This window comes from Passer domesticus, chromosome 2, assembly GCF_036417665.1.
Source record: "Passer domesticus isolate bPasDom1 chromosome 2, bPasDom1.hap1, whole genome shotgun sequence".
Taxonomy (NCBI): domain Eukaryota; kingdom Metazoa; phylum Chordata; class Aves; order Passeriformes; family Passeridae; genus Passer; species Passer domesticus.
The window spans coordinates 112932463-112955027 of NC_087475.1; the positions used below are offsets into that span (position 1 = coordinate 112932463).

Genomic DNA, 22565 nt, shown 5'->3' on the forward strand with positions numbered 1-22565 from the left:
ATAACAGGGCTTTACTAGTAGTTACTTGTACAACAAGACAAACAACAGCAATGGCAGCAAGAACAAAAAGAAGCCCAACAGCAGAAACCCCCTTCTCCCGGCCGTTGAGCGCGTTCCCCCCGGTGCAGTTCTGCTCGCGGCCAGCAGGGGCGCTGCTGGCTCCCGGCCAGGCAGGGCAGGGGCAGTGATTCCTCCACGGCTGCAGGGGGCGCTGTGGCACGAGGTCAGTTGCATTGCCCTCCCATGGTAACGCGGGCGGGCTGGATGGCAAAAACAGCCCACAGCAAAAATAGGAACCTCGGAGCAGCAGCTCGGATGGCAGAGGCAGGCACACACACCCTGCCACTTCACCCCGTGGTAACATGAAAACTCCACAGCCTCAGCAGGAGCCGCAGGTGTCAGGTGGACTCGAGATGCTGAGTCAGAGCGTAGTGATAAAGCCTGAGGCAGCAGCAGAACCAAGTGGGGCTGGGCTGCAGCGCAGCCAGGGAGACGCCCTCCAGGAGTGCAGAAGGGGTCAGGCTCCCGGGTTTTCCCCAGAGGCACCCCAATAGGTGACAAAGGTCCTTTCCAGTCAGACCAGGTGTTACTAAGGTCCCAGTTAAAGGGCTGCTCTAACGAGCAAAGGCTCACCCTTGGCAGAAGGCGCAGTGAGAGGACAAAGGCTCCGCAGTGGCGGCAAATCCTTTGGGCAGCGACTTCAGACCAGCTGTCCCTTCTCCAATGCTGAGAGGAGAGCACAAGAGGAGCCCAGCCCAGCCCCTCACCCACCCCTTCTGTTGGAGCTGTTACTAGATTCAGGGCCCAGAATAAGAACTCTGGATTAAACCCCTCCATCAGAACCAACTCCTTCCTTCACCATCGCCTTAAAGCTTCTCCGCACAGGGAAACCTGGGGAGCGGAGCCTCTGCAAGAGGAAGCTCCATCCCGCAAGCACTGGAGCTCCAATGTGCCTGGACTTGTCTCTGTGGTGTCATCTGGTGGTGTCTCTGCCCTTCCCAAGGGAATGCCCCTCAGTTAGGACAGTCCAGCCAGCTGCACTCCTCCCCCTGGCTATATCTTTTGTCTCTTTTAAGTACTGGGCATTATTGTCTCTTAGCAACAGATGGGATGAAATACCCTGAGAGAAAGAAACAAAAGGAAAAATCATAACCCCCAACATTAAGGTAACATATGCTTGTATTTACATTAATGAAAGTCTCAGCTTTATCACACAATTGATACATGATTTTGCAGTTCTATCATCCATTCCCAATATCTATTTTCTATCGGACACATCTGGATTTTTCATGTATAGAACTTTAGGCCATAAATACCTCAATCAATTATAGTAGTCACATACTACGGCTCCTTTTCACGAGAGAAATAAATGCCTCTGGTCATATTTGCCAGAACAACCTTAGTTTACAGCAAGACTAAATTTAAACTGAGAATTACTACATGGGATTTAGAAAATAAATGGAACACTTCCAGCAATAAGTGACATGTAGGATCCTGGAAGTAAAGTACCCAAATCTATTATCAAAGGAAAAAAAAATTAAATATTTTCCTATTAAATTAAGAAACTAGAATGCACACTACTTTCTATCAGTCCACAAATTTAGATTCTGTAGAGTGTCAGCCACCTGTGAGATTTTTTCATAATCTCTTAAACCATCATTTGCTACATCTGCTTTCCCACAAGAAAAAATTCCTAATTTATAATCATATATTCCCTTTCCAATTTCTTAAGATACCTATACCTACAATTTATCAAAAGCAGATGTAGGGCAAGAAAAGACAGTAGGGAGTAAGAAAACAATAAAACACAAGTCTGACTTACTAATTTGTGACATCAAACCTCTACAAGAGCCAATGCTGTAAGAAACTCATGTAAGGTGATGGTTGACTCTCACGATTAAAAGTCAAATATTACATATATATGTTAAGAGAAGTTTTATAGATTTATAGTTATGTTTTATCTCCCTCTGTGATATCAGGGGGTGGCCTGGGTTCCAGACAGTTGGGTGGGTCGGCTTGTTACTATGGCAGCACCTGACCTCCAATCCAGATTTAAGGAAGTAAACTCCACCATTGGACAGCGAAGGAGTCGATGGACAGAACTTTGGGAGGGACTAAAGGGTTAAAAGGCAAAACCTCCACTGTGTGGGCAAGCACATGGTGGGAGAGATCCTCTGCTCTGGTGCTGTAATGTTTTTTCTATTCAGTCTTCTGTTGTAGTTTTGATAAGTCTTTAATAAACCTTTTAAAGTTTTTGAAAGTGAGTATAATTTCTCACACTCACACAAGACAGTGCTCATGCAGCACAGATAACTTTCCATCATTCTTTCAAACAGTTCTGAGTCCTACAAATTAAATCACTTACATGTAAGCCTTATGTTTACATTGGAGAGTCTACATTTAAGACTTACACATTTAAGACTCAAATTAAGCTTTAAAATAATCAAGTCCATGTGGATTTGTGGACTGCAACAGTGAATGCTCTGCACTATTTGGAAACAGAGAAGAAAAGGAAAAAACACGTCTTTCAAATGGGCAGGTTCCAGCTTCCTGGAATATTCCAGTTTGAGGAATATTTAAGGAAGCTAGCTAGGATACAGATCACCTTCAACACTCACAGGGCATGAATGGAAGAAAAGAGCCTTAAAGTGAAATTCAGGTTTTTTTAGAAATTAAGCAACAAAATGTGAGATGTCTCCAATTCTCTTACTCCAGTTCACAGATCCATCCAGTTAAATGGTTATGTTTTTTAATTCAAAAAACAAATGTGGCAAATTACAAAGGAAGCTTCTTTTTGTTGTTTTCCAGTTTGTGATTACAGAAACCTTGCTGCCAGGGCACACAGAATCATATTCAAGACACTGTATTTAGTAAAAAAGGTAAATTAGATGCAAATCAAATTTCTAAAGTGCATAAACATGTCAAGATAACGCCAGCCAGGTGGACAGTAACACTAGTAGAATTCAACAGGCATTTCCTAACAAGTCTTCATAGAAGTTCCAATTCTCACTCTGAGACAGTGAGCAAGCCTAAGACTGGGATTCACTGAACAACTGAAAAGGAAGATGCGCAATTCAGACTGAATGTGTTCCAGGCTCCACTCAAAAAGAGATCAGGTGCTCTCCACTTGATTGTGTTCTTCCACTCAAGGCCACACAACTGATAAAGTGCTTGTGACAGCAGAGCACAAGCTTGTGCAATGGAGGAAGGTGGTGGAACACTACCCAGTGTTCAGGTGACTGATGTTTCAAAGCTGTATACTGCTGCACTTGCCTCCTGGAAGCCACCCGCAAATTGAAATCTGAGTCTTCTTCCAAGGGGAAGCAGAATTCTGCAGCTATAGTAGTGAAAACTCCCACCTAACAGGGATGGTCATAATGCCCTCAGGAGTGCTCTGCAGCTTCTTGGACATCCATGCACTTCCTGTCCTGTCCTCCCCTGCTTTAATGAGCAAATTTATTACAGCATTTTCCCCACAACAAGATCTTCAATCTGTTTTATTTGTTCTCCGTCAAAATTTTGCCTTGACTTTCCCTGGTGTGGTTGGATAGTTCTGAGGATTTTAGAGACATGATTGCATTCACCAAAATCTTTGCCCAGGCTGAGAGAGAAAGCAACTAACAGCACCATTCTCATGGCCATATCCAGGACAAAGGTGTAAAAAAATAAATAGTCCTGATGTTCACAAAATCCTCCTTAAAAATTTTCAGGTATCCAGGTAAATTACTTAGATTCTCCTTTGGTGACACTTTACTATTTAGATTAAAGATAAGGAAGGCATTTTCTACAATGAGGATGATGAAACACTGGCACAGGTTGTTCAAGGTGGTAGCAGGTGCCCCATCCCTGGAAGTGTTCAAGGCCAGGTTGGATGGGACTTGCAGCACCTGGTCTGCCATGGCAGGCAGGTGGAACTGGATGATCTTTAAAGGTCCCTCTGAACCCAAACTATTGTACAATTCTACAGCATGCTGGTTTTCATCCATTTCATAGAGCCAGAAAAAGGAGGAGGACTGGGTTCTGACTTATCAGTGTTGCTTTATTAATACCATATTTTACACATTCTCACAAATAAAGAGGCAGAATAAAGCTACTTTTTAAGCCCTGCACAGCTTTGTGTAATTCCTCTCAAAAGTGCTTTGAAACAAAATTTGACCAAGAGCTAGCAATATATCAAAACTAAAAATGTCCCACTGCAGGGGTAGCTTATTGCATATGGCATATTAGGAAAACTGAAGATCAGAGCAGCAGTAGACTACTAACCCAGCAGTTAACAAACACATACTGCTCTCATGCTTCATGGACTGTTTCAGCCTGCTATGACCCATGCTACTCCTCTGCTACAGATTTTGGCAAAAGGCAGGCTTGTAAGTTTAGTGTTCTAATGACTGAATAGCCTCAGTTTCCATACAGCTCAGCACCATAGAGGTAAAATGCCTGGGAAGAGACTTGTCCCAAAGTCTGATGCCACTAATAAAAATGCCTAAGGAACCTCTCAAAATAGAAAAATAAATCAGATCTGAGCTTTCATCTCCATCGCTACTTCTTAGGAAGCCATCACAGCACAATTCCAACCCACAAAGTTTTCAGGCCAAGAAGGATGACACTTGTTAAACTGTTCATCCATTTCAGAACTGCTTAATTAAGCACACAGAGGGACTCTAGAGTCTGATTCCAGCTCCTATTTATTTGTCTTGGCCTTAGGCCACCTGAATTTGTCTGTCCAAAGCCAAGGGGGGATGCCTGCCTGGTCTTGGCTGCCTATTGGGTACAAAGTGCCAAGTCTTCCAGGTGCAAATCTTTCCTGTTTAGAAACATCAAACCTGGCCATGACAAAATCCCCCTGATGCTGATCACTAGCAAAAGGATGTTTTAGCAGAGGAACTTGGTGATTTAAGAGCAGGTAAGAGGAATCCTATAACCTCTTCACACTTAAGATGTGAACACTCTCAACTAGGAGAAGATGACGGCAGCAGCAGTAGCAACGTTGAAGTCCAAAAGTCTGAAATGTGATTGCCAAGGTACACTCAGAAAAAGCTAGAGCAAAGCACTGCAAGAGTATCAGGTTATTTATTAGTGATCATTTTCTGATCCATTCACATGCTACAAAAAGATGGTGACTGTTCCACCACCGTGAACATGCAACATTTAGAGAGGTTTTGGTCACAGCTGAGTTGAGACCCTTCTCCAAGTCAAGGACAGCAAAGAGAAAAGCTAGAAACAGGAGACTTACTTATCAGTGCATCTTCTAAAATTTAATTTGATCTTTTCTGCCTGTCCTTACCTCTATGCAGCTACCAGCATGCCACAAAGAATAGAGTAGCAAAAAGCAACTCTTTTCCATGTAGTCCCATCTACTTCCTACCTCCACTGGGTTCACTTCTTTCATGAAGATGAAGCTAAAAATAGAGGAACTTCAGGGAAGTTCAAAAGACAGTACAGCTTTGTATGGCTCATGTCTGGATTTATCAGATGCTGTGAAACTTTCTCAAGTCAGACAGCTGGTGATGAGAACATGTCTTCTTCCTGCTTCCCCTCCTTTTCACCCCACTAAACAACTGGAAGTCTGAAGTTTGGAACTGCTACTTAAATCAACCATACAATAGCAAAGTCTTGCTGAGCTCCTGTCAGACAGGACAATGACACTGTTCAAGATGGACCAATTTACAGAAGACAAGTCAATGTACCTGTGATACACCTTAGCACTGAGCAGCTTAAGCCCACAAAGCCCTTATGCTGCTCTACTATTCCCTACTCAGAGCTTATGAAAAACAGTTTCACTTTCAGTGTTATTTCCATGTGTTAAAAATAGCTGCACAAAGCTATTACATATAGATTTGGCATATGCAATTCCAGTGACTGTAGTCTCAGAGAAACTACACTGAGGAGCTACTAATAAGTTTTTTGGCTCCACAGCAGCCTACATACACCAGACATGTAATTTTGTCTTCATTTCTAGTTTCAAAGATCAAGTTCTGTTTGTTCAATAAAACTGTTAATAAAGAAGGAAGATTTTAAACAAAAGCAAAATAGCTATTTAAAAGCATCTTCCCTAAAATAAGCAGAGCTAAACAAAAGCCGATTTTATATCATGTCAACATGTTTCAGCTATGGTCACTAGAAGGTGATTTTATGAATATCTCAGTTTCAGATCACAAACACTAGCAACATTTGTACTCTTAAATAACCTCTTCAATGAAGAGATGCACTCTTCTTTAAATGAACAGTTCTATTACAGATGGCAAACCCTAAAGCAAACTCTGTCACTTGAAGCATACCCCTGCCCATGAGAGATTAACACCCAGAAGTATTGATCAAATCAAATGCTACCAGATTTGACACTAATAATATTAAGCAGCTGCCTGGAGCTAGTCTTTTTACCCCGCCTAGCACTCAAATGATGCCAATGTCAGATTCTGTTGTTTTGTTGTAAAAGAACATTTTTTTAAAGCAAAAACACAAGCAAAATGTCTTCAATCTGCACTAACTGACTAAACACCACAAACACACCATGCCATCTGCTGAAGAACAGTTAAGCCATAGAGATGGCAGTTCTGAATGGTGTAATAAAAACTACTGGAAGCAAAACTTCCAAGGGGCAGATTTTCACTAGTTCTTACAGTACTTTTTGTATCCAGGAGGAATATGGGTGGATTTCAGGCATTCACATTCTCAGAGGCACAAGCCAATTGCTCTGTGTCATAACAACACAAAAAGCTGGTGCCGAATACACTGTATTAATTTTTGTATTGAGCAATTGAAGTAAAATTTTATTACATAGCATTTTAAGCCCTTTCTCATCTTCCCAACACTAATTAATACTAAATGTCTATTTTTCAAAGCTTTAGGAAAAGAAAGGCTAGAAAACCAAGAGAATACTAAATATAAACCTATTCCCTTTAGTGCTGCAAACGTGCTCAGAACTTGATTATTGAGACAAGTCCAGAACATGACCTCAGATGAATTTGGCCCAAGTGCTGTGTGAAAGGTGTTACTATATAACCTATTACTACCAGCAACATATTGTTTAGAAAGTCTTTAAATTATCTCTTTTCGGGAAATATGATGAGGAACAAAAACCTCAGAAACCGAGCTTTCCAGCTGATGTGGTGAATTTTTGTTAGTTAGTCCTTTTAAAGCAAATAGCTGGACATTTGTCACTTCCATATGGCACAAACAACTTACAAGCAGCACCACGTTTGCCTGAGGATCTTGTCCCTGGTCCCAGAAGAAGGGTCGTGAGCTGCAGAGGTCCTGAAACATTCTTTGTGTAAAGAGGAGTTGGCTGATCATTTAACTTTTTCCTCCTGTTTAACTAACTTATAAAGCCACTTAGCATCAGAACACAAGTGCTATTTTAATCCAGCACAAAAAAATTTCTATTGTTCACACACTCTGTCATTCCCAATTAATTTTATTAATCAAGATAATTTGAGCCAAGCATACACTTTTCATTAAGGTCAATTTACAAGCTCCATAAATTTTAACTATTCACTTCTGAGGAAAAAAACTACATCACTTCCCCCAAAAGCAGTTTTGAAACACAGATCAACCACAGAAGTTCTCACTGTGCAGCCAAGAGTTAGGGGATGAGGTAGAACCAGTTCTCTCCATTTTGGCTATCAGTGGCTTTGCCACATCTGGCAGCACAGTACCACCACAACTTGGACTCAGATCCCACTGTCACCAGGATTTGCTTCCTTTTGTAAAAGTTTATATAAAGCCAGTACAAGCTGTTCTTCATATCCACATTTATTGTGAAAACATTAGGAAACCACATGTGCAGCCTGTGAAGTTTATTACAAACAAATATATTATCATGAGAAGCTCATCAAAATATGGGATTTATGTGACCAGATGCAAATCTTTATGGTATGGACACTCAGTATTCTCTTAACAGCCAATGGACAGAAGAAGGAAGACAGCAGCCAATTTCCTCCTGTTTTAGGTGCAAATGCAGGATGTGGCTGGGGGTGTGGATTCTATTGCCATCTGTTAGACTGGGGCAGTTTCTTCTGTTAATACCAGGTGGAACAGTTTTCTTTATCTTTTCCACAAACCAATCCTCCCTCTGGGAAATACCTTCTATTAATGGGCTATTGAATGTCACTGTATGACTGATAAAATTACAGCATCCAATTGTGAGATGCTCCACGCAGGAGGAGGAGCCAAGCATTCCTAACTGGATATAATCTGAGATTTGGAACACCACAGGCAGACTTTTCCCACTGGATTTCCCAGAAGAGTGGGGTTTTTTTTCCACTGGATTCCCAGAGGAAGACCAGACCCATCTATACCATCACTGGACCTTCAGAGGAAAATTCCACCCTTCTACAGGATCCCTGCTCCAACAGATCCACATCTGCCACTCCAGGAGGACTGCAGCCACAATTCCAATTGGACTGCTACCAACACCCTGACCAACAGGGTGTCAGGTCACATTCTGACTCTGTCAGTGTTGGTTTGTATTACTGCATTTTTATTTTTATATTTTTCTTTTCATTTTTAATTTTTTCCTAATAAATAACTGTTATTCCTATTCCCATATCTTTGCCTGAGAGCCCCCCTTAATTTCAAAATTCTAATAATTCAGAGGGAGGAGGTTTGCATTTTCTGTTTCAAGGGAGGCTCCTGCCTTCCTTAGCAGACACCTGTCTTTTCAAACCAAGACAACTCCCTAAGTACATCCTGTCTAATGAATCATAACTCAAATTATGCCCACCTCTCTCTTTTGTTCAAAGAGGAACACGCTCATACAAACTATCTTTGGGAAGAGTTCATGGGCTGGTTATTCAAGCATGGACTCCTGGAGGAGGTGGCAAAGCAAATTGCTTAGGAGAAAAAGGACAAAAAGTGACTAGACATTATTTTAAAACAAACACCATCACCAGGCTTTTCAGCTTCATATCAAAGCTAAGCAGCAGTATAGAAAATGCACTTGTAAAAAAGGAGAGTTAATGTGAGAGGCAATATAAAGGATTCTAAACTACACAGAGGACTCTGCCTTAGTTCCTGGTGAACTTTCCTAACTACAATGAGATCAGACAAGTATGACACCTAGGAAGAGTCACAAATTACAGCTTCTAACTTCTGCTGTAACTAAATGCAGTATAAACCCCTTGATACGGTATGCACAATCCACTAAAATACAATAAGCAGCAGGCCAGGTTCTGAGGCTTGGAAAACACTGTTCCTTTTGGAACAAAAAAAAAAAAAGGAGAATGTCTCAGCTCAGACACAAAATTTAATAGAAATTAAACCCAACAGCATGCCTAGGCACTGTGAGAGACTTGAGCCTGGACTCTCACATCCCCAAACAGAGAAAAGCTCAAGTAGTCAGGGTTCAAAACAGCACTGGTCACTCAACAAGGTGAACTTTATCACAGTTGACATCTTAATTTCTTGTGAGCTTGAGGAAAAACAATCAGGCATGTTCAGAAGAAGGATTACAGATCAATTACACAGAGCTAGACAGGGGTCCAGCTAGTCAAGTTCATGACCACAGTGAGTCTTTTTTCTGGAACATGCCTCATACTACATAGATGTGTACACAAAATGTGAAAAACCCTCATGAATGAAGTAATCAGGATACACAACACATGCTTTCCTTTTTCTGTCTAACAAAGAGTTAACATTAGGTAGTACAAGTTCTCTTCTAGTGGACTGTGCCAGAATGTAATCAGAACTTCCTAATATGCCCCCTGGCTGTTTCCCACTAAAAGCACAGAAAACAAACATTTAGAAAGCAGCCTTCAGTTTAAATATGCTTTACAGAATCAAGGAAGAGTACAGTGAAATTAAGAGAGCTTAAATAAGGGCATGTGAATAGGCAACCTATGCTGACTGTTCCTCCCTCTACAGACAGGCAACACTGACACCTACTGTCAACACTGTCAAATGGATTTAACTTGTACAACTGATTTAAAAAGTCAAAAGTTTACATAGACTTTTGAAAGCATATTAAACATTTCCTATTCAAGGGTTTCCTTCACAGCACATCTACTGCCTTTACTGCAGAAACAAAGTTATTAACCTGTCTTGTAAAATGCCATTTAAATAGAGAGTCCTCAAAACCAACTTATTGATAGTGGTGGACCACAATTATAATTTTTCATAACTAGTATTTTTGAACTATTATAATTAAAGCAGATCTGAAAAAAGACATCTTGTTTAACTTAATACTAGCACTTCATGTTTTTTATCACTACAGACATTTAATTAGCCACCCAAAAGCAAAAAATACACCCTACCTTTCTTAGACCACATCTGTGTTGGAGTAACTGGGTCTTGACTGTGTTCTTGTGTATTTTAAAAAAATTTATTGTTGTTGAGAAGACAGGCCTTCCACAGAAACTTTCCAACAAAGAAGCTCCATGATTTTGACATCCACACGGCATGTCCAGCTCCACAGCCAGTCCTAGTTCTGAGCATTCAAGCATCTACACCTCATCAGAAGCCCAGCAACCACCACTGAACACACATACACCACAGCCCAGCTCCTCACTACATGAGTATATTGGCACAACCTGGATCTCCCCTCACATTACATACCGGAATGTTTGGGGTTTTTTAATATTTGGAAAGATTCCTCCCACACAGACACTATAGAAGTTACAATCACTACAGAAAATATTATCAAAAACCTTACCTAAGCAAAGAGAAGACATCGTAAGAGTTACGAACACAGTTCTGATCCACCTGGAGAAGACTGTTCTTCAGGGTACCTGAGTGATCCTTGAGAAAAAGGAGTATTACTTTAAAAATTAAGAAAAAAAATCTTGAGTAAGAGCATGCATTTTTAGTAGAATAAATGATCCTGTAAATCTGTCTTTACATGTTTTATCTAAGGTAGGTAGAAACAATTTAAGGTGGCAATAACACCACTTACCTAGAAAGGTATAAAAGACCTATCAGTTTATCTATGTTCTAGATACATAGTGTGTTTTCTTGAACTTTACAATCCATAACTGTCTGAATTTTATGCACAGAAACACTGAAAAGTGCAACTGACAACACTGCCATTCTTCAGCTTCAGACCTGAGAGCCCACTCAGTCATGTGCAAGAGAACTACATCAATAGGAGATAAAGCTTCATCCTTTACCCGTGCTGTAATACATTAAAAGATCAAAGTAATCTCAGTTTTGAGTGAACAAGTTTCTGGAGGTTACAAAATAAGAATAGGCTAAGATTGTTCTTTTAAGAGACTAGAGTATCTGTTCTGCTCAGAAGGTATCAAAACAGTAACAGAAAACCAGCAATTCCTCATGTTGCAAATGTCAGATACTGAGCTTTTCCGTATCAGGCAAAGTCACACAAATTCCTAGAAAAGTTGCAAACTTAGAAGTGTTGCTTTACATGATAGAGTACATTTTAAGCAGGTCAAGCCACCATCAGCACTGTCAGAAAGATTATGGATTACAGGGAAAAAAGGCACTTACTTTAGTGTATAAAGCAGCCCCAACTTGCACCTCTGATCAGCCAGCTTTCCAACAGATAGAGATGGATTCTGAGTACCACAATCCCTGCCTAAAGAGTCTTTCCTGCCCCAACAAGAGTCTGTCACCATGCAGAAGATGTTGAAATTCAGAGGTAAACGTCAACATCTCCTGACACAACTGTGAACCATAGGCCACAGAGCAGAAGCAGACATTCCTTTCCACCAAAAATATGGTTCCATCTAAATAATCCTGAGATCTACACACTCTGCAGCACATCATATTGCAACAGAGGCACCATCCCAGCAGCTCTCTCAGCTCCCCATTTTCATACCTAAAACACTGGATGCTAAATGCTGAAATCCAGACATCTCTCCATTAAAAAATACCCAATTAAAAAAAATCTTAATGTCTGTCTGAAAGAACTAGGATGGTGCAAAACTGAAAATGCACAAGTTCCCATCATTACCATGCCCTATCCCTGGAAGTGTTCAAGGCCATGTTGGATGGGGCTTGGAGCAACCTGAGCCAGTGGAAGGTATCCCTGCCCATGGCAGAGGGTAGAACTGGGTGAGCTCTAAGGTCCCTTCCTATCCAAATCATTCTAGGATTTTACAGCATGAAATTGAGGGTGTTTCAACAAACACTGCCTTCAGAAAGCAAAGTGCAACGTTTCTCAGAGAGCAAGAGGACTGACCTAGAATAACTGGTTTCAGGAGTGAAAGAATTTGCAGCAGCAACCTATTTCAGCCTTTATTTTAATGCAAACTGTTTTACCCTGAGTAAATTTGCAGAACATGTAATGTAAGGGTTTCAGACTTAAGAAGTTTACCCTCTGAAAGAGGAGTGTGTCTTTTTCTCTGCCACATTTACTACATATAGGCACATGTAGTAATAAACACACAAAAAGGCTTTGCTTGTGCAAAGTGGCCAGGATCTAGCTGCTAAAAAATACTTTAAGAACATGCATATGTGGGGAAGACTCTACCTACATTGATGCAAACCACAGACTGAAAAAAGAGAGAGATGCAGATTTCCAAAGATGAGGGTCTTTCCTTCTTGATGGTTGAAAATGAAGCTACAATTCAGCATCCCTGAAAAAATACAATTTATGTTTCTTTCCCCATGCCTCTGACAACTTTTGAACTATGGAGAGCTGTATTGACTAGTTCTGCTTTTACTTCTTTAAAGAGAAATCAGAAAGCTAGTCATTAACTAGAAGCTACACTTGTTTCCCTCAATACACTTTCTGAAAAGGTATCTCTGCAAGAGAAGGGTGAGCTCTACCAGTTGGAAGCAGCAAGCATAAAACAGTTGAAAGGCAATCTGTAAGTCAGGAAGGTACTGAGGAAACCAGAGGACAAGAAGCCTGGCTTTAGGAGAGCTAGTATAGCCTCCATAATTGATTATATTGAAACTGGGTAAATACTGGTTTTACACACAGGCATGAAGCCTCAGCCAAAACCAAACAGACTCAGCTGCTCAAGGATCAGGAATACTTTACATCCAAGTTAACAGCTTCAAAATAAATCCCTGAAGCACACATCTATCTTTAAACATTGGTCCAGTTTAAGCAACTCCAAACAAAGGTTGGGTGCATGATTAGTAGAGATGGTGAAACAGAGAGGAACAGAGCACTTCAGTGGTCCAGTGTCAGAAAGGAAAATACACTAGACATAGTTCTGATGAAATTACCAGAATCCTGATGAAATCTTCCAGCAAAATTACTGCTGCAAAATAATAATAAACTTGAAGTCTAGAAGTTGGAGGCACCATCACGTGAAAGTCAAATGTAATCAAGAACAAAGCAGCTATATTGGCAGCACACTTTTGTACTTACACTGAGAAGAAAAGCTGTAAATACTATAAGAGTTACTGTCAGACATCAATAGTAAAGAAAGAGTACCCTTGAGTGTTCAGAAGGCACCCACAAAGGTTTTTTAAACCCTTGAAATCCAACCTTTTTCCTTGCCATGAGCTAAGTATCCATGGCAGTAAAAAACCTGCACCTTGAGTAAGAACATGACTCAAAGAAAACTTTTTGAGCACCTCAGCAACAGCCAAGTTGCTGCTGGATAGAAGAGGTGGAAGAAAGGTAAAGCTTCTCATACCTATACATTGTCAAGGATACAGAATTTAGAAGTTTTATGGCATCTCCAGGAAAAAGTGAAGAATCAGTGACAATAACAATAAAGAGGCTCTGGATGTGGTTCTTTTATTCAAGTAAGACAATTATTAGACTACAATTGTCTGGGTTACTTAGAATTTATCCATCAGTAATGCTACAGGAGTTTCCTACTTTGTTCCTCTACATGACAGGCTGCAACTCTATTTGCAACCAAAACACAGAATGAGGAACCTGCAGGGTGAGAGACCCCATCTGAGTGCTGCCCCCAGCCCTGCAATCTCCAACACAAGGAGGACATGGAGCTGCTGGAGCAAGTCCAGAGGAGACCACAAAAGGGCTCTGAGGGCTGAAGCACCTCTGCTCTGGAGACTGCTGGGGATGTCCAGCCTAAAGAAGAGAAAGCTCCAGGGAAACCTTAGACCACCCCCTGCCAGTACCTAAAGGAGCTGCAAGAGAGCTGGAGATGGGCTTTGGACAAGGGCCTGGAATGACAGAATAATCATAGTGGGTCCTTTCCAACTCAGAATATTCTGTGACTCTGTGACAAGGGGGAATGACTTCACACTGACAGAGGGCAGGGTTAGATCAGATATTTCAAAGAAATTCCTCCCTGTGAGGGTGTTGAGGCCCTGGCACAGGTTGCCTACAGAAGCATGGATGCCCCATCTCTGGAAGTGTTCTAGGCCAGGTTGGATGGGGCTTGGAGCAACCTGGTCTAGTGGGAGGTGTCCCTGCCCACGGCAGGGAGCTGGAATGAAATGGTCTTGAAGACCCCTTGCAACCCAAATGATTCCAGGATATGATTCTATAACTAAAACCAAGACGTACCTTTAAACCTTATGAACTAGAGAACAAGTCCTGACAACAATCAGAAAAAGATGATAACGTTCCCATCTTTGAATTCAGGCCCAGGCTGTTAGTACTGAAATCTTGAAAAACAACTGCATCCTGCTTCAGGAAAACTGAATGCAGAAACTGCAGCTGTGTGTCAAGGAGTCATTTCCTCTCCAACCAGGGACTCCTCAACACAACCTATATGTAAGTACTGCCACCAACAATTTGAGATTTAAAAAAAAAACTGTCAGAGGCACTATTTACAACAGGTAAGTTTAAACTTCTTCATCATCAATGAGGTAATAATCAGAGACAACATTGGACAGACAGGCACAAATACTACAGTGGGTCCTTGAGGAAAAAAACCCATGGGATAAAACTGGTGCAGCATGAGCAAATAAATGGCTTCCCATTAAAGACCTACAAACTCTAGGTTTCAAACTGATAACCAAAACTTTGTGGTTTTATATATGCCCATGAAAATGAGTCTTAACAGCCCCATCACTTTCAATATGTCCTGTGTTTGAATGAAATGTCTGCTTCAAAGAATACAGCCAAAGCGTATTTTCAGTAACCAGAGGGTTTTTGGACCCTAAATGCTACACTTCAAGTCTTTTCAAAACATCACAGATGCAACCAAGGCAAGATATTAATTTATATCTGTCATACAAAAATCTATTACTTCTCAAAACAAAGCATTTTAATGTTCTGAGCATCCAAATGTGAAAAATCAATCTCACAGGTTCTATTTCAGTTTGTCCCCAGTACCAACAAACCAGAACAAATACACCCTTACCTTCTGTTCAAATGAAGCTCCATAATAACCATCATTGAGACCAAAAATAATCTCATTTGGGTTTCTTGCATGGATCTGTAGGGAAGGAAGAAAACAAATCAGTTTACAGCTAGCTTACTGCAAATTTTCACACCAAATGAGCACAAACTGCTCCAAGAGTTTAAAGCAATTTTTCATCACCTGTAATTCTAGAAGTACACAAAAACTCACATAAAACTGAATTTAGCATGGAAAACCTGTTTGCTTCACAGCTTTAGCAATAGTCACCATGTTCAGCCATTCTGCTTTGAAATCAGGAACACTAGACAGAGCATCTTTCCTGTTATTGCATTTCCAGGTGACAAAAATAAATTAAGATAGCTGGAAACTAAACAGAGGTAAGACTCAAGAGTTTGGTGTCAAGAACAGAAGGATCCAGGGAGACCTTATAGTCCCTGCCAGTGGCTCAAGGAGCTCCAAGAGAGCTGGAGAGGGACTTTGGACAAGGGGGAATGGCTTCTCACTGCCAGAGGGCAGGGTTAGATGTAATACTGGGAAGGAATTCTTGGCTCTAAGGCTGGTGAAGCCCTGGCACAGGGTGCCCACAGAAGATGTGACTGCCCCATGCCTGCAAGTGAGCCATGATGGACAGGGCTTAGAGCAACCTGGTCTAGTGGAGGGTGTCCCCACCCATGGTAGGGGGGTGGAACTGGATGATGTTTAAGGTTTCTTCCAACCCCAACAACTATATGATTTTAGGATTTAAAGCTCTGATGTAAACTAACATGAATATCTGTAACCAAACTTTAAAATACAATCTTTAAACACACTCATTTTCTTTCTCAGTATTCTATATATTAATTTATCCAGATGTTTTGTTTTCTGAAGAAAAAAAGTTGAGAAAAAAATATTTTCACATTACCTGCTGGCCCAAGTACTTTAACCCATCTAAATTGACCTTCCACTCAATCAAAAGCTGAAAGTGTTCCTTCTTGCCACCCCAGATCCTCACAACAAAACAAGAGACAGAGGTATCAAGATGATCAGGCATTATTCCAAAGTCCAGACTCCTCCATGTTGGATTCTAAGTATTCAAAGAAAGAGAAATACAGTTTAAACAAGCTGAAACTAGTCCATAAATTGACAGTTCAGAAAGCAGCAAAGCCCATCTCAAAGATTTTTTTTAAATATTAAGAATTAGGAACAACAGCCATTTCAAGCTCTGCTGCTTCCTTACACGGTTTGCTAGAGAGAATTCCTCAGTTAAAAGGTACATGCTGTAAAGTACTCCAGAAATTGCATGGGTTTTGCTTCCTTCCACTAAAAGACATCAAAGAATTTATTTCAGAAATTACTAATTCAGTTTAACCAAATCAGGAACTTTCAAAATGGAAGTAATATTCCTTTCACAGTTATAATTCAGCTTCTGAAAACCACAGTATGGCATGTATTCCCAAAGTTAAATGCTGATATATTCCCCAATTATTAAATTTGCAGAACTTGCTGACATATTTGTTCACATTCTTCTCCTCTTGACTGATGCTCAATCTCAAATGCTGTCACTAAAAGCTCAGCTTTACTCCACGAGATCAGACTTGCACCTGGAGCTTTTCAGAACCAGCACACATTAAGCTAAACTGCAAATTCCACCAGAACTCTGATTTTCAAAGATGATGCATTCCAAGAATTTCCACTGGTCTCTAACAACATCTAAAGAACTGACCCAAGCTCTAACAAAAACAAGTCAATCCAGCATTACTAGTGCCAAGAGACAAGAGGGTGTCCAAAAGCAGAACTGGGAAAGTGCTTTTATATATATTTATTTCTCTCCCTCCTCTGCTGAACACAGAAACAGCAGCTCCTGCAAAACAAAAGGCAGGAACCCACCGCCCCATAAAAGAACTCGCCTTCCCTTCTAGTGCTGAAGCAGCTTGGAAAAGGCATCCCTGACTGGAATGAGTCAATTTGCAATAGAATGCCTCTGAAAAGAAGGCAGATGCAAAATTACCCACTAAGAATTACAGAATAAATGCATTAATCAAATCCTCCTAACAAGAAGAAATATTTCATAGCTATTTAGGTACAAGAATACCAGGTCACTCAATACCTATAGGTTATATAGAGGATGTCCTCAAGACATCTTTTATTTAGATTTTTATTATTCCACATCTTATATCCTGTGGCTAGTTTCCCTTTTTGTTTCTCCTTTTCCTAATTTAGAATAGACAGAACTAAAAATCCTAACAGCTTAAAGAGAGAAACTAGAGAAGTTAGCAGCCTTGACTAAGCAGACAGCTCTGCATTCAGGGTTTCAAAGCATTTACCCAGGGTGCTATAAAAGGAGCAGTTCTACTTTGTTAATGCAGGCATTAAAAATTCTTCAGCAGATTTTCAAACTCCCTTAGCCAACATTTGCAACATCCTACTCCTACCCTATTATTACCCTTCCTCATTTGTAATAAACTGTTCAGTTCTGGCCCCTTCATTCATCTAAACTGAAAAATTCAGAAAATCTAACATGTTTTCAAACTTCAGTTTCTTACAGCTCAGCTATTAGCTCTTCAAAGAACATATGTATGTATCTGGCAGGTACACGTTCTTTGCTGTTTTCCTACACAACATGAAGATGTCAATAGAAATCAGCATTTCTACTCAGCAGCTCCCTATTCTAACCCTCATGAAAAGAATCTGAAAAGGAGGAGAAGAACACAATGCTCCTAACAGAACCAAACAGTGGAAAGACACATTAAACAGTTCTGGTATTCAGCAGAGAAATCAATATACTGCACTAAATACACAATTTTTAAAACAAAGGTTTTCCACATTAAAGTAACTTACCAGAGAATTCTTGATCACCTCACTCTTATAAAATTCTAAAGAAAAATAGTAAAAAAGCACATTTAGATTAGCTTAAACACTGATACAAATCTTAGTATCTGAAACAGAAAAAACCAAAATAAGTAACAATCAAAAAGGATAAATGTTAGCAGGTCCAGTTTATTAGTAACCAATTAATAAGATAGACTTTGAAATGCAGTCATGCTTTTGACTAAAATTACTCCTTCACACTTACTTATTACCAGTCATTACTTAAATTCAGTATTTCATCTTTATACCCATGATAACCCTCAAGTTTTACAAGGCTTCGATTTCTGAGGAAAGAACATGGCACACTAATTAACAGAATTTGGCTGATATTTGCAAAAATTACTGGTTTGCTACACATCATCTTGGAACACAGCAGCTTGGATAAATTAATTACAGCACTTTCCTGAAGAGCAATGGTGACCCATTCCAGGTGCTCAGAGAGGAAACAGCCAAGTTACCTGACAAAGGTGCCAACAACCCTTGGCTTTCCCAGTCAAAGCAAGAGCTTAGAAGACTTCAGACAGCTCTAGAGGCAGGAATACAGATTTTGTACAATATCCCAGGCCACTGGAGACCAGGGATAAAGCTTTGATGAAGTGCAACAGAGTGCCTAACACCAAACACTGCAGAAACAGTCATCAGTGACAGGTTTAACCAACCACCACAACGAAGTCCAGGCAGCAAACTGAAGTTTTGTATTCTTATCCTTCTAACACCAACCAAGGTAAAAAAAAGCAAGGCAAGATGCCAGATGTGTCACTATGCCAGACGAAAATAAAAATTAAGAGAAAATCAAAATTCATATCCAATCACACCAAAAGGAGCATGAAAACATATTTTTAATAACATCTCTCCACAATGAACTATATACCGTAGTGGGAAAGAAAAGCAAGAAAGAGAGGAGATCTAATGTTCAAACACAGTTATCTAAACTAGAACAGGTGCCTGGATGCTTCATGTCACTGGATGACAATTCTATTTTTTGAAAACTTTGGTAACAGTATGTGCTGATGTATGCTCTGTAAAACAACTGGTATGCAGAGTGGGACACTCTTCCCCACAAAAGGCAACCAAAGCTCTAAAAGCTTTAACTTTTATTGGAGGTTCCCAATTTCTCACATCATCACTCAGGGAAGAGCAATGACAAAACCAGGCTGATTTAAAAGACTACAAAACCTGTCATCTGTTTTGCCTCCTTGGCTGCTAACACTGAAATCTTTCATGAAATCAAGGAAATTAAAGAACTCCTTTCCAGTGTTAGCAAAGATGATGCAACTAATGGCTCAAAGTTGTCAAGATAAAAAAAAAAGAAGAGAATTCATACAATAAGAATTTAAAGATTAACTAGCAAAAGGTTGATAGCAAGCCTGGTTTACCTTTGTAGATCTTGGTGTTATCACACAAGTGAAGAGTGAAGTATGTGTCCAAGAGGCGATGACCATTCTTATTAATAATGTTACGTGCAGCAATGTTCCGAAGGTGACGAAGACGGCGCTAAAAATAAGAAAAAAGATTCAAAGAATTTTCTTAGGGTTAATTTTCAACCTTTCTCTTTTTTCAAAGCATTTTAATGATTCCCAAAGCAGTGTTGTACAAAAAAAAAAAATCCCACCAAACACTCAGTTTTCTCTGTCAGATAGCAAACGTAAACAGCCAGGATTCAGCAAAGCCGCAGGACAAGCAACAAGCACCTACAAGACTGGATTAAGCTACACTGATACTCAAGAGAAGCTGTTCTTATTCATATATTGTATGTTGTTTTTATCCCACATGACAAAATCACCCCAACTCTTCGAGCAGTTTCAAGCAATGTGACTATCAGCTTCAAACACAGCAGCAGCATCACCCAGATGTTTTGCATCATCTCACTGGAAACACTTCCCAGCCAAAGCTGTTTTCAACAAGCATTAATGGACAAATAGCTCAAACAAACATAATTCAGAGTCATAAGGAACTGGCTGAACAAAGCTTCCTGATTTCACGGTAATCCTGGAAACTGCTCTAACAACCTTAAATAAAAGTAAAATGTATCAGGAAGACATATCAAGATTTTCGGGGAAAATTAAGGGCACAGTGAAATCTGAGATTTTCACTGTCAGTTACCATCTGCTGTGATGAGAGAGTCCTTTTCCCTTGGAATGAATGCAGTAGGATAGGTCACTAAAATATTTAGTTTAAGTTATGTTATCCAACTCCAACATTATCTTGGTTTACTACAATACTGCACCTTGAATTAAAATCATCAGATCAAATCAATCTCTCTCTCCCACCACTCTGTGCCTAACAGCTTTAATAGCTGTGGCTAAGGTCTTAACTTCAAGGCACATCACACCCTTAATCCTTGACAAATATTTAACATTATTAACATCTTATAAAATTTAACTAGTTAACAAAGCAATTTTGCAGGACTATCATACTTAAATCAATGCTTAGCTGTTGTTTCTGTTGTAACTTCGAAGACCCATGCTTCAAACAGCCTCCCATGAATGCAGCACTCAGTGAACTGCCACTTCAAATACATAAAGTTCTCACCAAATCCTTCAGGGTCATATTTTCCCAATCAATCCCTCTACTCACCAGTGTCTCATCCACTACCATGGGGACGCTGACAAATGGCTCCACATATTTTGTGGGTCACCACAATACACCAATAAGCCTCAAACAACTAGTTTAGTGCATACTTTTACCTCAGAGTTCATCTTACAGCATACTTTTACCTCAGAGTTCATCTTATACCATTTTTCCCAAAAGCGTCTTTATTTGTAAGGCTGAATCCACCTTAAAAGCTGATTGACCAAAAGCACATTTTAAAAACTTTTGAAGCCAAAAGACAATTTTCCTGTTTGTTGCTTGTCTTAAAAGGCTTTTAACAAAAGTTGAAAGGGCATAATCTGTTTTAGAATCATCGCATGACACTTTATATCACTTAACACCACTCCAGTGATATATTAGTTTTCCTTTATGGAAAGGTATGAGGAATATTCAATTTTTGTTTGACAGCCCAAAAATCACTCATGGAGTCATTCCATTCAAAGTCTGTGTACAACTTAGACTATAAACAGAGCCTGAGATGGGATGCCCAGGTACCTCTAGTATATACAAAAACTACAAAATTAAAAAAAAAAAAAGTTCTGTGAGACTATATGGTCTTATTTTCTTAGAAAATTCTATCCAAAATGTCAACAGACATTCAACAGAACTCTACATAGGCAACATTCAAAGTTAATTAACTCCGATCAAAAATAATTACCTTAAACCAGGAGACTATCAGCTACAAAGACATACCAAAGACAACTGAAATAGGTTCTAGAATACCTCATCAAGGGCTTTGTTTTGTGACAAAGTAAATATTTATTTTGAGGGAAGTTTTAAATATCTAGGGTTACCTCCTATGCATGTCATATCGTTTTGTGCTGGAGACATTGGAATACACAAAACAAAAACCCCAGTGTGTTGCAGCTCAGCTAGCACCAGCATCAGCCAAACACTGCCAACCCCCAGCACTGCATCACCCTTTATTCGTTACACCATAAATAAGCACTTGTGCAGCTGCTCACAGAACCATATCTGGGAACCAGTCTGGATGGACACGAACCACCTCTCCCTTTTCCTGGGTTAGTTTCACCAGCTCAGTTCCTCAGTACAGCTGGACAATGCAGCAGCAAGAGGTTGAAGGCAGGGAATGGCTGGAATGAAACCACCAGCTTGAAGTGCACGTGGAGCAAAAGAGCCTGGCACTGCCACGAGCCAAGGAGAATGCACTTCACAATGAGGTACCAGAGCATTTCAAACTCCAAAAGCAACTCTTTTTAGAGAATAAACCAGTGCACTCTATGTTGAATACAGCAGCTGCAGATAATACACAATTCTTTCATTTCCTCCTCCTTCTAGGTGAAGTGCTAAAAAGGCTCCCTTTTTTATTAGCTACAAGTTTCAGCTATTTTGATTTTTCTGTAAAAGTGTCAAGAAATTCTTCACCGTGAGGGAGGATTCCCCCAGGATAAGACACTCTGCAACCAGAACAGTCATTCTAAAAAGCCCACCTTAAAATTCAAAATACAAGGGGCTAAAAAATAATCTAAGCACCTTGGCAGCCTCATGAGTCACTTAACTTCAAAAAGGCCAGCGTGAGTGCAAGATGACAGTGAAAGACCTGTTTTCATTTTTAAAAAAAAGAGCAAAATATGCAATGAATATAGCTCACTATCACTGCTATCTCCTCAAAGAGTTTACAGGTTACCAGCAATACAGGACGGAAGACTTCAGAGAGGCATCTATGGCAAGTATCTCAATGAGATACCCTACAGCAAAAAAAAAGTTATTTTTGCAGAATTAATACCATGGAAAAGGTTGTTTAACCTTTCCAAGAGTTCTCAATTCAGCACATGCAGCCTTAACAGGGGCATATCTGGATCAGTGCATAGCTCAGTAGTACAGCAGGTCATTCTCGGGGGGTTGTGACACAAGTTATTTTGGTAACAATTGTCCTAGACCTTTGCAATTCCCAAGAAAGCCAATGGAGCA

At 40.1% G+C, this 22565-nt stretch overlaps 1 protein-coding gene across 2 annotated transcripts in view; it reads right to left on the reverse strand.

The window, feature by feature from the left end:
• UVRAG (UV radiation resistance associated) overlaps positions 1 to 22565 on the reverse strand; it is an 85127-nt gene that overhangs the window by 51961 nt on the left and 10601 nt on the right. For both annotated transcript variants that reach the window (XM_064410844.1, XM_064410845.1), the window contains exons 2-6: positions 19418 to 19535; positions 18012 to 18046; positions 16096 to 16257; positions 15195 to 15269; positions 10649 to 10734 (exon numbers count right to left, since the gene is read on the reverse strand). In XM_064410844.1, coding sequence (XP_064266914.1) covers positions 10649 to 10734; positions 15195 to 15269; positions 16096 to 16257; positions 18012 to 18046; positions 19418 to 19535 — 476 coding nt within the window. The remainder of the gene's footprint in view (positions 1 to 10648; positions 10735 to 15194; positions 15270 to 16095; positions 16258 to 18011; positions 18047 to 19417; positions 19536 to 22565) is intronic.